A 17,191-nucleotide genomic window follows, 5' to 3' on the forward strand; every position below is an offset into this window, starting at 1 on the left:
CTCTATAGGCCTGAGGTGTGTGTGTACAGCCATCTCCAGGTCTGGAAAATCAGGCCATGACGCCGTCCTTTAAGCTGGCCAAAGGATGATCTTTGCAGCACAGGTTCATTTGCGTGTGCAGCCGGGGTAAGGAGGAGGGGGGGAGTAGCTGGCTGGCCGAGGCTGAGTCGGCGTATAAGGCGGGGGGTGCATGGCAGGAGGGTACATCTCGTAGTCATAGTTGTACGGAGGCGGAGGACCTGGAGTACAAAAGAGAAATAAAGCAACATAAGTTCACTAGATTGGTAATATAAACAACATATATTTCTTATATAATAATAATAATAATAATAATAACAATAATAATAATGACACTCTTGACATATTTAAGGTGAATGATGTCATCTCAAACTTAAGATACCTGCCCCCATTTTGCATTGAGTTTAATGGGACAGTTCTGCCCTCTAGTGGCTGAACTGAGAGTTACACACTCTAGAGAAAAAGGGACTTGGACTAACGCCTGAAGAAGGTCAAAAAAGTAGTTTTGTTGACCACAAAGCAACAGCCTCACCAGGGGAGACTTACATTATTCACTGAAACATCAAAGCAGCAGAGATAAAAGAAAAGATGAATGGAGTTAGTCAAGCCCCCGCTCCAATCCAAAGGGTTGCATCAGCACAACCGCACATTTATTACACTATTATCTTCAGAGCACACAGTGTAATAAGAGTGTCCTCATAGGAGATTGAGTTTAAAAATGCCAAGTTATGATCTGAAGCTGTTTTGAAGACAAGAGGTTTTGCAAGATGAGAAAAATGTGACATAAATAATTTACATCTCTCATGCACTGTTAATTAAATACAACTGGTGAATAATGTAAACGCCAATCACCAAGTAAATTATAAATCACACGTTCATATAGGAGTAAGTCTTCTTTGTGGCAGGGGGGAAAAAAAAGGATCTTACACCCCAAGAGTGTCAAGATATAGAAAATAATTCATATCACTGCAGTTCCATACATATCCACTCATATTGCCTCGCTTTGTGTGTATGAGTGTCATATTTATGAAATATGATCATAAGCTGCAGGGTAGAGTGAGGAGTGCAGGTCCAGTGTAGCATGAAGGCGATACACTGAGGAGAATGAAGCGAGATAAATAAATGATGAGCCCCAGAAAAAAAAAAAAAAAAAAAAAAAAAAGTATTTGTAGAGTTGGAGAGTGTCACAGTGTACAGGCGCTAATATGAAGACAATGTACCTGCCAGTACAACATGGACACATTCTTCAATTGTACAGGAACAGAGTGTAACAGGTAAAAAATAAGGAAATGAGATTTTCTAAGAGCAGTTACGTATTAAGAGCGTCAGAGCCCATGATTGACTGGAGATGGTATTAATCCTTCACACTCTGAAAAGCAAACACTCTCTCTTTGTGTTACTTCTCAGAAATGGTGCTCAAGGCCAAGGTGGTTCCCTTCCTGTAACATACTGTATTACGCCAGTCAATTTTTTTCTTACACCTGCGTTCTCTTTTCACTTCTTGTTGCCTGAGGAGGTGATATGAGGATTCACTGCGGCAGCACGTATGTAATATGCAAAAATGTAGTCAATTACGTAACCAATAAATCAATTTTAAAAAGTCATACTCTGAACAGGTCAGGATTGTAATTCATTCTTTATTAACATTAAGTATACTTTATATAGTTCTAATATAGTGCATTTTATTATATGAGAGAGAGAGAGAGAGAGAGAGAGAGAGAGAGAGAGAGAGAGAGAGAGAGAGAGAGAGAGAGAGAGAGAGAGAGAGAGAGAGAGAGAGAGAGAGAGAGAGAGAGAGAGAGAGAGAGAGATTTTTTCTAGTAAGTTATAAATGTTCAAAATTATAATGGATGAATATGAATTCATTAATAGATCAATAATACACTTTTTGGCTAGAGTATCCTTTAAAGTGTGTGTGTGTGTGTGTGTGTGTGTGTGTGTGTGTGTGTGTGTGTGTGTGTGTAAAGAAGTTGCTACCACTTTAAAAATTACAACTTGTACTTGAGTGACGTTAATAAATGATAAATGAATGCTACATACATCTGTAATATGCAGTTTTTGAGTTTTATTCCTTTGTACATTTGCGTGTGTGTGTGTGTGTGTGTAGACCTACCTGGGTAGCCCCCCTGGGTTACAGTGTTGATGTACGAGGTGCTGAACACGCCGACCCGTGCGCCCCGACCGTTCTTCATGCACATACACACGCACAGGAACAAGGCTGCCACCGCCCCCATCAGAAACACCACGCCAAAGACTATTCCGGAGATGGCAGTGCCCCTGAAACACACACACACACACACACACACACACACATATACTATGAGCCATCCATTCAAGTGTGAGAGGGGGCAGCTGGTAGTGACTAATACTTGGAGTTGGACAGCAGCATCTTATGTAAATCAGCTGTGCGATGTGAATGTGTATGTGCGTGTGACTATGTGAAGGAGCGTGTGTGCATTGGTGTTTGTGGTGTGTTCACTGCAGGGGAGTCTGTGAATCGGAGCTATAAAATAGAAAATCACTCATTAGCAGGTTTGTTACGTCTTCATAGTCAGCATTCGTCAGCATGTAACATTCAGCCCTGTTTGTGTTAAAGAGCAGAAACTTCTATCTGAGAATAATATGCAATTTTGTAATGAGAGAACACAAAACTAAACAAGGCTCTATCTTCTTAAAAAGGAAACGGGACTGTGAGAACTAGGTGAAAGTGTTAAAACAGTTGTGCTGAATCAATAAAGCAGAGGTCAAAGGTCAGACCCTCTGAAGACTCTTCTGGCACCTTAAAAAGACAGCTGGTGTGCACATTAGTTGTTTTCTTTCATTTCAAGCTCAAGGAGAGGTTAGGCTGAACAAGAAGTGGTTTATTTGAAGGAGGAATTGTTTAGGGATGCTCCAATCTGCCACACTCAAGGGTGGAGGAAAAAAAAGCAGCTGTCATACAGATGGGGGGAGATGACATATTGTTTAAATATGCGGGTAAAAAAAAAAACGCACATTTTCAGACAGACAGTCTCTCCTGGAAAGCAAAAATAGTTGTGCAATGAATAAGAAAAAAAAGTTCAAACCCTGCTTACATTCACTCCTCCACAGCCGGACCATTTACAGAGCCAGACTGGCATGAATGTTAGATTAATGGTTTTACACAGTTACAGAGATTGTTGGATTCAGCCTCCCCAATTCTGACTGTAACGGTGTGGAGGGAGAGTTTCCAAAGCTGGTTAATCATCTGATAGATTATACTGACACTCACCTAAAGATATGACAAAGTTGGACATTGCTTGTGGTGTCTGTATGTTAACTTACGAGAGGACGTCCCCAACATAAGCGTAGTAGGAGCAGCAGAAGGGTGGTGATCCATCGCAGCAGTACTCTATACAGCCTTCACACTGGGCCTCACTGCCTCCTGCAACACACACATGCACACACTGTTAGAAGGACATCACATTTTAAAGAGTCAAACATTTATAGTAATTCACTGGTAGGTCATTTTATACTTAAAGAAAAAGGGGGTTCAAGATTCTAAGAAGGTCTTTTAAAAAGTTATAATGGAGGTGAACAGGGTTATAAAGAAAAAACACTCCACACACACACACACACACACACACACACACACAGACATCTTTGAGTCTTAAGTGACCATTTATTGTAAAAGCACTTCAAAAAAAACCCCACAAAGTCAGGTCTTGTTATCTGGGAAACTCTAAACCTTTCCCTCAATTAAAAATTACTCCAACGCAATAATGAAACCTCTTTATGAGCTAACCTCAAAGCACACAACCTCAACCAGCAGCCTCTATTTATACCTTCAAAAGAGATTTAAGAAGCACAAAGACAGTCGATTTATTATGAGCTCAGAGGACTGTGAGAGCACTTATCTGTTTTTAAAAGCAATCAATACCTGTGGAGCTATGGGGAAAAGAAAACATTTAAGAAGGAACACTGGAGTGAACTCAAACGGGGACCTTGGGTTTTGTTCCAATAAACCCAACCGCTGCTGCTATCCTGTATTACCACATTCAAGTTTTTTAATATCAGCTGGATCAGGAGCCAGAATGCGACCGCTGGGAGATTTAAAATCAGTCTCCACCTTCAGTAAACAGTGAGAGGAATCTTCCCGAGTCTTCCTTTTAGCGAGGATAGAAACAGGCCTGAAGTAATCTTGACAGATCAAATGAGTTCAAAAGGGAGCTCTCCGATTACATATAATATAGCGACACAACATGGCAACAGGCAGCCGTTGCCATGCAATTGCTATGCAGCATTAAACCGAGTTAATAGGAGACATGCTTAATTTATTTTTCCATGGCAAGGGTGGCTGAAGAAGCAAACCAGCCCACATCACCAAACACTGTAGGCTGCAAGCTGGCTGAATCTGACCAGACCAATCTACAAAAAAAAAAAAAAAAAAAAAAGAACTGTAAAGCCACATTTCCAGAAGTTTGGAAAATGTTTAATGATTGCATAATAGCTACATAGATGGTTTTGTCCTATTTTTTATATTTTGTTAGTGGAGTCACTTTGTCAAGTCTGAGAAAAAATAACACTGATGATGTCACATTATTAGATTTGCATTATGGGGAATGTAGGCATTGGACTCACTTTTCTGAGTTCCCTAAATTGGTCAGACACCTGAGCTGTTCAGGAGTTGGAGGTTTTTCAAGGTTACTTTTTAAAACTGTCCTTGGCCACAAAAAGTGTGAAAACAGAGCAGGATGGACACAGGAACTCAGTTATTCAGCAACTGAATTAATTACCTCTTGAGTGGGAGACAGCGTGACTGGCTTGTGTTTGCGTGGTGGTCAAATTAAGATGATTGAAGAGCTAACATTTACCACTTGTGCAATTCGTGACGCATGACCCAGCACGATCATTTTACATCCAACATGCTTATTCCTGCTAAGGGCATTGGCAGAATCTATTACTTGTGTGAGTATGAGTATGAGATTAATGTGGTTCATTACCCCCACCCTTCCTGCTCAGCCAAAGCCTTCATATTCAAAAAGTATTGTACACACAGCTGTGCCTCTGTGTACTCGTCTCAACCTGCTGCCATGACACGACCCCTTTTTCATCTCAAGGCTTTTTTCCCCTTCATGAACTGCGATATTTGTGTTCTTCACTGTCACGCCGAAGGTTGGAAGTCTTTCACAATCCTGAGCTAAAATGAAGGACGCTGCAAAGAAAAACAAGTTGTGTGCATATATATGTGTGTGTGTGTGTGTGTGTGTGTGTGTGTGTGTGCGCTGAGGATCTGCTTTCTCTCAGCAATCACTCACACTCAAATGATGTGTGCCTGAAGGCATACGCACATTTCCAGGCATGAGTTCACATACAGGTAGCAAAAGAACAGAGTGCTGCCTTTTTATGACTGTAAGGAGAGTTTACATTATATTATACATGTGTCCTGCAGAAACTTCAGTGCATTGCTAGGCCTTTTAGAGACTTAAAATATACTTTTCTGTCTGAAAAGTTTTGATGGATGCTTCCTTGATGATAAACGTCACTTCTCAACTCACTTTTAAAAAAAAAATGTAACTCTACATCCCTGCATAAATGCTGCCATATATCCATATAAAAGCCTGCAGGAGGTCCCATCAGCAGACTTCTGGCGTGCTCTTTCTGGGTGGTCCTTTGAGGTCCTGGCTCCTGTCTCTCCACACGCTGGGAGACAATGGCACCATGTCCTTCAACCACCCACCCACCCCCCAATCCTTTTCACACACACACACACACACACACACACATACACCACTACCAAGTCCTCTCCCCTGCCCCCCATCCACAACCCTGTAGCCTACTGCAGATTTGACACCGCTGAAAACTTTTCCAGCTGTTTTCATGTTTAGTGAAATAAGAGTAAATTTGTTCTGACTAAATTATTTATTGACTTTCTATTGTTTATCCACACTTTCTTCAACAGTTTTCTGAAAGTGGTGGAGTCACATTTACAACTTACAGGTATATTAGATAGGGGGTAGTTGCTGAGAGAAGAGATAAAGTATATGCAGCACAATTAAAACAAAAAAAACTCACCAGTGAATAAACAAAGCAGCAGCGAGTTCCTCAACAATTTCCATCTCACCGCCTGCGTCCTCCTCTTCCTCCTCCAGGGGTTTTCCATGACCCTTCTTTCTCTCCCTGTGCGCCCTCTTTCCGGGCTGCTCCTACTTTCCTTAATCAATGACAGAGAATAAGAAGGGAAAAAAAGCCTGTGCCTTCCAGCAGCAGTCACCTATTTGGCTCCTCAAGGATCATTGTTGTATCTCCCCTTCCCCTCAAAGAGAGCAGCGAGCAGCTTGTTTAAGGGGTTGTTTAAATATTTCTCCCCCCCCCAGTCTCAAAACGTGAAGCTCCGTTTGTTCCTCCACGTGTGCGCGTCTTTTCTGTGTCGCTGCTCCGTCCTGTTCCCACACCTTCGACTGACTGCTGAGGTTTTTATTCCCCTCCCATCCCCCGTCAAATTACCCTGCTGGGTTTACTCTGAGAGAAAGAGAGAGAGAGAGAGAAAGAGAGAGAGAGAGAGAGAGACTATGAAGTCAGCAACATTATGGAAACACTTCTGGTCGAGGTTTTCAAAATAGGACTTTAATTGAATTTTAATTGTGGGAATGCTTTTTCAATAAAGCAGAGCCCCCCCAAAAAAATAAAACTTTTTTTCATATCTCACAGGAGCTTATTCCAATTTTCCACGACTTTCTCAATCAATTTGTAACTAATGACTTCATATCATTGTTTTATTTTTCTTCATTAATTAGTGCTTTTCAAAAATACCAATGCATTGTGGCCCAAGGGGACCCAGCCAAAAACACCTCATTCTGCTTATATGCAGTTTCAATAGATGGAACTATTTACTGTGTTCATGTTTGCCATGGATCCTAATTTAAAGTATCACACACTATCAGGGGGGGGGGGGGGGGGGGGGGGTATAGGGGCACTCTGTGAGTCATTTTGAAGGCTTTGTGGAAAGATTGCATTTGAGATAAAAAGCTGCAGTATGTATTAAAGTAAAGTGCAGTCCTTGTATGTTAAATATGAGAATCCTCAAAGCCTCTTCTAACCAGCTGGATGAAAAATGTTGTGTCTTTGGAGGCTAAAATTACACAATTGTTTCCTAATCCAAATAAAGCAGGACATGCTCAATAGATGCAACATTTATTTTTCAGTAACATATGTCTATATTGATATTATTTTCTATTCTTAAATGTAGCAAATGGTTCAGTCAGCACTCAGCAGCTTACAGTGGGTCTCCAGTTACAGATGTGTGGCAAATTAAAGTAAATAGCTACCAAATGTCAGACATCGCCTCCAGAACAACTTACCCTCACTTTTTATCTCATTTGATCCCATGGGTGTTCATTTTCAGATCTGGTGACTGTGAAGGCCATAAAGCAAGTGATTAAGATCATTTTCATCATTTATTTACTTATTTACAGATTTACAGATTTCTACAGAATTAGTGCCACAGTTAAATAAATACTTCTCTTTGGGGATTATATTGCAAATCATTTATGTAGCCTAAAATCACATTACCCATTTGCTATTCTGAAGCACATGTTTTTAGGCACTCATGCTTGTTACGTCTGTCTAGCTTTACACAGAAAGAGAAAGCCTGGTCTCCTCTGCTGCTTCACATGTTACCATCAAATCACGACCTCTATTGAGATGAAAGAGGAAGCGGGCTGTAATGACTCAAGATGACCCCTCCTAACACGACTCATGACTATTTTCAGATATCCAAACAACACGAATCGTCCTACTTTTTCTTGTTTTGTTTAAATCTATCCTGGAGCCATTATATCATATTTGGAGTAACCTAAAAAAACTTCATCCCATTATCATTTATGCAACACACGGTTATCATATCAAAATCCCTCATACATTACGGCACGGAAACAGTCTCGATATGATTTAGGGAGTTCATTTTCATATAGCAAAGTGGATTCTTCCTGTCTCTGCTGGCAGAGGCAGAGACAGGAAGCACCACCAGAGGCACCATGAGAAGAAAAAAGTTAAAAGAAGGGTCACCCAAGGCTGGATTAGGGGTTGGTTAGGGTTGGCTCTAATTTGTTTGAAAATGTGTGTGGGAATAGGCACCACCCTGCTTTACCATCATATTTATAGATCCTGTAGTGTCAAAATGCAGCTTTAACACCTTCACTGTTTCAGTTTTCTGCTTGTATGCTGCATATTCTTTGATCGTCTGTGATGTGAATTACTTTATATAAAATATGGAGCCAGGTATTGTAGAAAATTGCACAAAGAAGGGGGTGGACATCACACTACGCTAACAGTAAATGTTAGGGTGGAGTGTTTGGGCTAAACTGGTGTCATTTAGGGCATATTATTGTTGTCCAGAAACATTTAAGGACCACCCACCCCTACATACAATTCCCTCTGGTGCTGAGAATACTTCCAAAGAAGTGGCCTGTGTCGACCTGCATTGACTTAATCACAGTCATGAAACAGATAATTATAGAGCTAAATGATACTACTGGAAAGGCCCCTTATAAAGCCCACGGACATTAGCAACCATAAAAGCTCATCATTCAACAAATGAATCTGGCATCTACAGAGTAACCTACTCTAAGCTCGGCAAAATTATGATCACATTCTTCTTTTATGTAAGACTAATCACCCTTAAACAATATATTCCAAATGCTCAATCAACAAGTAATCCTAACTGGAGAAATACACACTGTATGTTCATAGAGATAATTAATATTTTCCTGGATCCATCTTTTGTTGCACAGACTGAATGTAGTATGTTTTTGGTTGCTTGGTTTGGTTTTTTTTAAATATGAATGCTGGTCTTTTGAAGTTTGAAAACTGGATTAAACATACCATAATTTAAACAAACTTTTATGGGCAACCTAGGGTGGCAAAAGGATGAAGATAATTTAGCTCTCAGAAATGCCACCCACATTGAGCAGCGATGATTCATAATGCCTTCCAGATGTTTCTTTAAAGCTGTAATGATGTGACGCTGAGACATGAAAAAACAAGCAGGTAAAAAAATATGTCTTAGTTCAGTTGTACATATTAGTGGTGACTTTTTTCTTTCCCAGTTTTCCATTTTTCGTTGTCAATCTTGAAGTTAAGAAAATACACAAAGTATACATCCTCGCCTACAGCAGTCATTTAGGATCACAGAGTCTGATGACACATTATGCTATTATGCAGATTGGAGAGATGGCCAATCTTCTTCTTAACCATCCATAATTACGGGATAATTATTTCCTTTGTGCCGCAGTGGGAATCGACAAGGCGGGAGATGATCTTACTCAGGGCCAAACAGGAAGTGCCACATGGGATTCAGCTTTTAGTGACATAGCTGGGGGGGGGTAATTGTCTGGTCCCAGCTGGGGTCCAGAAAGTTCAGGGGAAATGCCTGACTGCAAAGAATTAAAAATAAAAAACCCACAAAAGTATCAAAGAGAAGAATGCTGGGGAGGGCTGCTATCAAAATTTGAATGATCACTTTCCAATGGTTGTTGACTTGAGTTAATGATCATAAAAGGACAGTAGAATTGGGTCATGATGATTTGCAGAAAGGAATGAGGAATCCAAATGTTGTTTTAGTATGCTATGTTAGCTTTAATCTCAAAATACACATGTGGCTTACAAATAGATTATTAGAAGACATAAAAGCCTGCATAAGGCCACCATGTAGCTTTTAAAAGCTCAAGGCTAGATTACAGACTCAGGGCCCCTAAAAGCTCCAGGTTCACTGTGTGGTAATTGGTCTGTGGCTGTATGATCAAATGTAAGTTTACTTGGGAATATGTACTGCTTAAATACTAACTGACATGATAAGGGCCTTAAAATGAATGGGTCCTTACTACCTGCTCTTAGGGCCAGGTCTGAGAGAGGTGTTGTGTCAAAGTAGCTTTGGCATGGCCGTTATTTCAGCTGATATTTTGTTTAGGTTGTGTTTTATTATATTGTCACACAGCAAACTTTGGGCAATGTAAAATTCCATACATGAGGACCAAGAATCAACAGTTTACGATGTGCTCTTTAACTCTATATTAGCAACTATGTTTAAAGACTGTGAATTGAAATTGAATGGCAAGTTGAAATACCCCCTCTAGTGGACAACATCTAAATGACAAATATAATATTCTCATTTTACATAAGGGTATCATATATATACATACAGAAAAATATATTGTTAAATGTAAGGAGGGTCAAGGGATGAAAGAACTTAATCAGAATTTACCCTGCAGATTGTGTGCATATTTTACATATGTGTGTTTGTGCGTGTGTTTGTGCCCATGTAACTGAAAATCAATGTACCTCCCAAGTTCAAACAGACAAACCACTCTGGAGACATTAGATGCACAAGTCAATGTGATACTTTATTCATGAACCTAGGACCATATATATATAACACTGTATAAATACTCTGTATATTCTACTTCCTTCTGTGATCTCAATAACAAATAACAAATAACAAATAAAAAATAATATTAAAAAAGCCACATGATTATATATAACAGGCTGTACAAAAATAAATAATGTTTGGATATTCTGTACAAAAGAGAAATAAAAACTTGATAGAAAAAAAACAAGAGCCTTCGCAGAAGGCAGGAGAGACTTACTTATGAAGTAGTAGCAGGAGACAAGTCCCTCTTTAGGTCTCCACACACACACACACATACACACAGGCACACATAAACTCAAACACACCTCTTTGGTCTTTGAAGAGTTCCCTCATTGGAAGCTGTGTAGACGAGGGCAAGATATGGCTAAAGGACAAAGTACGATGTACTGAGGCATTTAGAGACAAATGGATGTTACAATGTGCCGCTGGTAAAAACAAAGATGAAGTGCTACAGGTTTGTGATAAATAAATGTGGACTGGCAATTTTGAACAAAAACACTGACTATGAGCTATCTTATTTTCCATACCTGATGGGGTTAGCAAGTAGAATATGAGCTATATTCGTTCATGTGTTTCTTTATATACTCTGCAATAACCTTCCCCACCCACCCTTGTGTCTGTCCAGCCCAGCTTGGACAAACATCATATACATGTATTAAAAATTTGACACATACAGTCTCTCAGTTTCTCTCTCTCTGTCTCACACACACACACACTCTCTCTTTCTCTCCCTCCCTCTATCTGTCTCTCTCTCTCTCACACACACACATACACACACACACACACACACACACACACACACATGCATACAAGCATGACATTGGCACGGTAAGCAGCATGCTTTAAGAAATCAGGAATGTCCATGTGTTGTCCTCCTTGATGGGAGGCAAAATGTGCCACTGTTTTGTTTTGAAGCCATACAGCAGCAAGCTGAATGCAGCCATATTGCTGCAACCAGGTGGCAATGCCACTGTTGTTTAACATCTGGCTCCAAAATGGAAATGGTAAAAATTGGAAGTTACAGATGCAGTCATTGTGGTTCCATTGACATGTGGAACTGTTGGATCAACTGGAACCCATGGAGACCTGCCGTATGGATGTAAACATTCATCTACCTCTTTAGACTGTCCATGGGAAAAATGAGGCAGTGAAGATTAGAGTTTTTATCTGATGTCTTTTGGAAAGTTAGGTGGAGAGAACGAGGTTAGATTGTAGAGGCAGTCCTTAGCAGGCACTCTGATAGCACAGTTCCAGCAGGGGTCGCGGACGGTCTTTGGGGTCACAGCTGTCATGGGTTAATGTACGCCCATCATGGCCAATGCAGCGAAGTTGGCGTTTGCGGAAGCCTCTGCCGCAGGTTTTGGAGCATAGCGACCATTCTCCAAGAAGCCAGGAGGGACATGCCTGGGAGGCGCAGGACCGTGAGGCCAGGGGACGCAGCTCCTCTGGACAGTCCTTGGAGGGACGACCCTGTGGGTCCAGACACACCACCTCTCTCTGCTGCATACCTCCTCCACAGCTCTGGGAGCATGGACCCCACTCCCTCAGGGTCCACTCGGCTCCACCCATCTCTCGGATGGCATTGATGGATTGGCGGCGACCTCCATTGTTATAGGAGGCTGAAGCAGCATTGTTGGGTCTTGGGGTGAAGTAGCTGTACTTAACCCTTGGCCTTGGAGCCTCTCCTACAGACAGCACCTGGATGGTCAGGGGCTCAGGTAGTGGGGCGAAGCTCCGGATCCGCTCCAGAGTGGCGGAGGAGCCGCTGTATCGCAATAGTGCTCCACGTAGGGCGATGTCGGTCTCTATGGTCATCAGCTTGTAATCACCATTTAACAAATAGGAACCATCTTGGCGACGCACTGCCAAGTAGCTGTTATCATGACGACCACTGCCAGGGGCACGTTGCTTGACATCCAGATGGGTGGCACCAGCAGGGATAGTAACAACATCCTGGTAACCAGGCCTGAAACAGAGACAGACAAAGTTCAGATATGGCAATAGAAATTGATTTTGGCATACACACAACAAAGACTTTCCAGATGTGTACAACAAAAAAGGCTTCTAGAAGTTTACCTGGCACGCTCCATGGAGCCTGACACTTTCTTGCAGGTAGAACCATCTCCACCACACACACCGCACTTGTCAAAGCGCCGACTGGAACCAATGACACGATCACATCCAGCCTTGACACACTGGCCTTGAACACAAACTGAGGTGGAATCTGGGCTGCAGGGTGTGCCATCAGCCACCTGGGGGCAGCAGAGAGAAACAAATGAAACTTTAGAGTTATGTCTAGCAGGGTTGTTACATAAAAGTCTGTGTGGAAAGATAAAAAGTATTATGTAGTATTTTCCCCAATAATGCAGTAGCCTAGGGGATGAGGTAAATTACAAAAGCTACAAAAGTAAGATGACTGTTATAAGATAAACTAGGCACTTAAGAATCTTGAATTTGGATTTTAATTTGTAAAAGTATTCTAAAAAAAGAACAATAAAAACATAGTGTATTAATATAATCTAGCATCTAGCAACTCTCACCTTAGATTTGAGGACAAAGAAGTATCCAGTCCCCTTGGCCCGGCACACCAGCTTGCAGCGGTCTTTGGGTGACACTCCAGCATACTTGGGCACCCACTCAACACCCTCGCCTGAACCGAGCGACACTTGGGCTGACATATCGTTGTGGGCCAGGCACTGTTCCTCACGGAATGACAAGCCTGAGAAGGAGACAGAGAAAGGTCAGATTTATTGTCTGTCTACCCTGCATGCAAACTTTCACACCCATGCACAGGGTACTTCAAAACATGACTTCTACATTTAAACTAAAGGAATAATTGCTATAAAAAAGCAGAAAGCAACTACAGTAAAAGGTGCTAAGTCTTTTATTCTATAATATACATTTCCAGATAAATCATATAGAACATTTGTTAAAAGGAAATCATTATACCAGATTATTTTTCTCTTACCATTGGTATCAGGACAGGCATCCGTGTTACAGGAGCGGTACTGGATTCTCTTGCCCTCACAGTACTTCCCTCCGTTCTTGGGCACAGGGTTGTCACATGAGCGGAAAGAATACTGCACCCCTCCACTGCAAGTTCTAGAGCAGTCGCCCCAGGGACCCCAAAGTCCCCAGCCACCATTGACAGGAGTCTGAAAAAAAAGAGTAATATGACCATTACAATCTTGACGTAGGTTGATTGGTTCCACAACAGGCAAAGAAGAGTAGGTATGAGCAAGTTTTCTGCATGCTATACTGAAATGTTTTAACTGTTTTTGTACTATGCAATTTTTTGTTGTCTATTTTTGTAGTGTGATTGGATTGGGTCTGATTCCTACCTGGTGTTTGGCAGCTTGACTCTTTGTGAGACATTGTCCTGCCAAGCAGTAGCTGTCATGCCCGCATGGTGTTCCATCAGCCCAGGGAGAGTTCTTGGTCTGGCACACCAGCAAACCATTGGATGTAGTCACAGTGCACCACAGAGCTGCACAGGTTGTGCTCAGGTCTGGGCAGTGCTGGGAGTCATCACCAAAGGTCAGGCGACACTGATGGTCTGCATCATAGACTGTGCCAGGCAGGGGCTGGGGGAGTGGCTGAGGCTTGACAGGCTTATCCAGCAGGCACTGACCATGGCCGTTGTCTAGGAAAGTGGTGACCATGAGAGCGGAGCAGGGGGACCATGGCTGCTGCTGGTCCAGGTTGGAAAGAGTAGATGCCATCATGTGGGAGCCCCAGTGGGCACCGTTAACTCCAGAGCACAGCTGGGCATCATCATGAGGCATGTTGAACACATGACCTGGAGCAGAAAAATAACAGTTCTTTGAGCACTTCAATCCCATAAATAAGTGGTGTATGTACATTTTCACACTTGAGAACACAATTTTTTCCAACTTACCTAGTTCATGTGCCACTGTAAATGCTGCTTGCAGTCCATCATCCTCAATAATTGAGCAGCTTCTCTCAGGGTCGCACACTGTCCCAACATCTGCCATTCCAAGAGTATCACAAGAGTGGGCACCACAAAGATCCTAAATGAGATAGCAAAATGAAGATTTGATTAAGTGCTCCTTTTTATTCTCTTTCTCTGTTAGTTTTCAAGTCTTAACACGCCTTTTCTTTTTCCCCTCCAACTTACCGTCCTGGTGAAGAGCACTGCGGTGTCATAGTGCTCGGGATGGCGGTCACTTGGAGGGTTGTGCTGGCGTTGCCACTGGCAGAAGTTGCGGAGGGTCATAGCAGCGTTAGATGACACCTGAGGGCCTCGCTCCTCCTCGTACACCACCAGCAACTTCACCACTGCCAGACTGATGGAGTTGTGGATGCTGGGATGGCGGTAGAGGCGGGAAGCAACAGCCATGATGGTCAGAAGGTAGGGTTTGAGCCCGGCACCATGGAACTCAGCCATAGACTGGTCAGCTACCAGCATGATCTCAAGGTAGCGAGGGGTGGAAACAAAACGCCTGGTCCTCTGGTGAGCTGAAGGGAGGGCAGAGAGAAATATAGAGGTCAGGTCAAACCAGGTTCCTAGGTCATGAGTTGAGTTGATTAGGTTACAATACTAATTTCTGCTTGCACTGTAACTTTTTAGACTTATTTTAGATTTTCACTCTATCTGGAACAGTCACCCCACTGCTAAACTGTTTTCAGTGTACTAAACAAAAGCAACAAAGGCTCAATTTTTTCAGAAGGATAGAGGCTCTAAAGAGAGCTCCGGATGTGCCTGGAGGAGCCTGGCCGCAATGACTCAGCGTCACACCACTGGCGGCTCCTCCTCCTCTGGGTCCACATTCCTAAAATGACCTTTTCTGGTGGAAAATTATGCGACTGAGCAAGGGGCAAAGGGAGAAAATCCGTTCTACATAGAAATGTCTGTCGGCGCGAGTTGTACCAGGAGGCGAGTTTACATGTCTGAGCGCTGCCGGGCTGTGGCTGGCCCCAACACCGCTACTCCCCTCCCCTCCTTCCGTCCCTCCTCCTTCTCTTTCCTCTTGGAAAAGTATGCTCCTTCTCTCCTCTCCTCCCTTCCCTTCCTCCTCTCTGGCAGCACATAGATGGTGCTGTCAAAAAGACAGCTTGAGTCTATTGCGCATGCTGTGCATCCCGGCACAACTTCAGCTGATTGTAGCTGGGTCAGCATATTTAGTTTAGTTAGAATTGTATATGAATAATTTTATAGTTCATTTAATTCTATAGAGATAAATAAAATCACTATATAAATATACTATATAAATACATCTCGTTTTCATTGTTTTCTTGATCAATTTAATCGTGGCTTGTCTGAGAATTTGAACTCAGTCGATTATAAAGGGATAATATCGTGTAAAATGTGCATAATATTTCTGCAGCCTTACCTGTCTGGTCTGAATTAGCGGTTCCGCGCTTGGCTTCTTTCTCCAGATTATTTGGCACCCTCTCTTCGTCCTCGTTGACCCCACATTTGGAGCTTCCTTCATCAGTCAAAGCTGCCTGACTTCTCCAGCGAATGGTGTGGACATCATCCTCATTACCCTGAAAGTCACTGGAGTTAAGGGGCTGAATAAAGTATTCTTCACCCTGAAAGTAGAATCCGCCCCTGAGTCCGTGGCACAGGTTGAGTGCAGCAGCGGAGTGCTCCTCTCCGTTCACCGTGCCCGAGAAGAAACAACCCGGTTCGGATCCGCTCGTGGGTTCCTGTGTCGGTTCGGAGTCTGGACTCCCCACAACGTGGAAGACAAAACCCGGCGCCAGGAAGGTCTGGTCAGGCTCTAGCTGCAAGATCAGCTCCTTACCGAAGACGTCCAACCGGTACACCCTCATCTCCGCCTCCTTCTCCTGCTCCTCTGGGGAGAGAGTCCGCCAGGCTTCGGTTGCGCTCTCCGACCGGGCCGTAGGGTCTAGTCTGACCGGCACCACGGTGCTCTCCTCCCAGGCACTGTGCGCCGCGCCGACGCACAGAGCGGCGATTAAACCAATGGAGACGTGTAAAGACCACATCGTATAACTGAAATCCGACAAGTGGAAAGAAAAAAATGATAATAAAGTCTCTACGAAGAAACAAGTAAAATCCTTTAAAGGGGTTTCCACTATTAGCTACAAACCCCACGTATTTTAACTTCCACAAAACTGTCCTCAAAATTACGCACACGAATAAAAATCTAAAAAGGGATCAAATCCAGTGCAAAACTCATTTAAAGTTATGTGCAGGTCTGACTTGTTGCAAAAAGTCCTTACATTAAATGAAAATAAAAGCTGGATCTCAGCAGTAAATTCCAACAGGTCTCTCTCAATCTTTCCGTCTCCAAAACTCAGCAGATGTCTCAGTTTCTAGCTCTCTTTGAGATCGGGGGCAGGTTTTTAGCTCTGCTGACCCGTCTGGTCTGTTGTCTGCTTTTGCCTTGCAGTCAGAACAGAGCCGGTCCTATATATATATCCCCCTGCCCCAGGACCACCCCTTTCCTGAGGGCCTTTGATGTGAGAGGGGCCAAATCCCGTGCGCAACAAAAACGCACTAGCGACCTGGAGCGTTGCCATAATAATCAATCATTGTGGAGGATAGAGGGCTATGGGCAGAGAAAAAAGTTTTCCTCTTCAAACTCTACTGTCTGACGCAAGATGAACATATACACCCGTAACTCCCGATTATTAGAGAATACGGTATATCCCATTAATATTTGTCATACAGCCCAATGGTGATTTAACCCAAAGCGACTTAAATTTATAATATAGTGGCCAAAATAAAACCCCAAACTTCTAACTTTGGCGCTGTTGCATTGCTCCACTTTCTGACTTAATATGTGTGCTACATAC

At 42.7% G+C, this 17,191-nt stretch overlaps 2 protein-coding genes across 3 annotated transcripts in view; both read right to left on the minus strand.

The window, feature by feature from the left end:
- The window catches only part of adamts1 (ADAM metallopeptidase with thrombospondin type 1 motif, 1), an 87,800-nt gene extending 71,035 nt beyond the window's left edge, over positions 1–16,765 (minus strand). Inside the window, exons 1-8 of one of the 2 annotated variants that reach the window (XR_008321031.1) lie at positions 15,757–16,765; positions 14,541–14,881; positions 14,301–14,433; positions 13,744–14,201; positions 13,371–13,557; positions 12,943–13,121; positions 12,479–12,654; positions 11,201–12,368 (exon numbers count right to left, since the gene is read on the minus strand). Coding sequence is in view for 1 of the 2 variants with exons in the window: in XM_053314639.1 (XP_053170614.1) it covers positions 11,627–12,368; positions 12,479–12,654; positions 12,943–13,121; positions 13,371–13,557; positions 13,744–14,201; positions 14,301–14,433; positions 14,541–14,881; positions 15,757–16,378 (2,838 nt within the window). In the remaining variant the exon portion in view is untranslated. Of the gene's footprint in view, positions 1–10,362; positions 12,369–12,478; positions 12,655–12,942; positions 13,122–13,370; positions 13,558–13,743; positions 14,202–14,300; positions 14,434–14,540; positions 14,882–15,756 lie in introns of those variants that run through there. The other variant, XM_053314639.1, reaches the window with a different exon arrangement.
- Positions 106–6,154, minus strand: cyyr1 (cysteine/tyrosine-rich 1). Its single transcript, XM_053314649.1, has 4 exons — positions 6,052–6,154; positions 3,322–3,421; positions 2,132–2,295; positions 106–239 (listed from the first exon to the last, which is right to left on the minus strand). The coding sequence occupies exons 1-4, from the start codon at positions 6,137–6,139 to the stop codon at positions 106–108; spliced, it is 486 nt and encodes a 161-aa protein (XP_053170624.1). The 5' UTR covers positions 6,140–6,154.
- Positions 16,766–17,191: the final 426 nt, after the last annotated feature.

Source organism: Scomber japonicus, chromosome 24 (genome assembly GCF_027409825.1).
Source record: "Scomber japonicus isolate fScoJap1 chromosome 24, fScoJap1.pri, whole genome shotgun sequence".
In the NCBI taxonomy this organism is placed as follows: domain Eukaryota; kingdom Metazoa; phylum Chordata; class Actinopteri; order Scombriformes; family Scombridae; genus Scomber; species Scomber japonicus.

Bases quoted from the DNA above. Each gene is read 5' to 3' on its own strand.
- cyyr1 (XM_053314649.1), bottom strand. From the start codon at position 6,139: ATGGAAAACCCCTGGAGGAGGAAGAGGAGGACGCAGGCGGTGAGATGG. The intron at 3,422-6,051 runs GTGAGTTTTTTT...TGTGTGTTGCAG, and splicing joins GCTGCTTTGTTTATTCACTG to GAGGCAGTGAGGCCCAGTGT. The intron at 240-2,131 runs GTAGGTCTACAC...TTTGTACTCCAG, and splicing joins AACCCAGGGGGGCTACCCAG to GTCCTCCGCCTCCGTACAAC.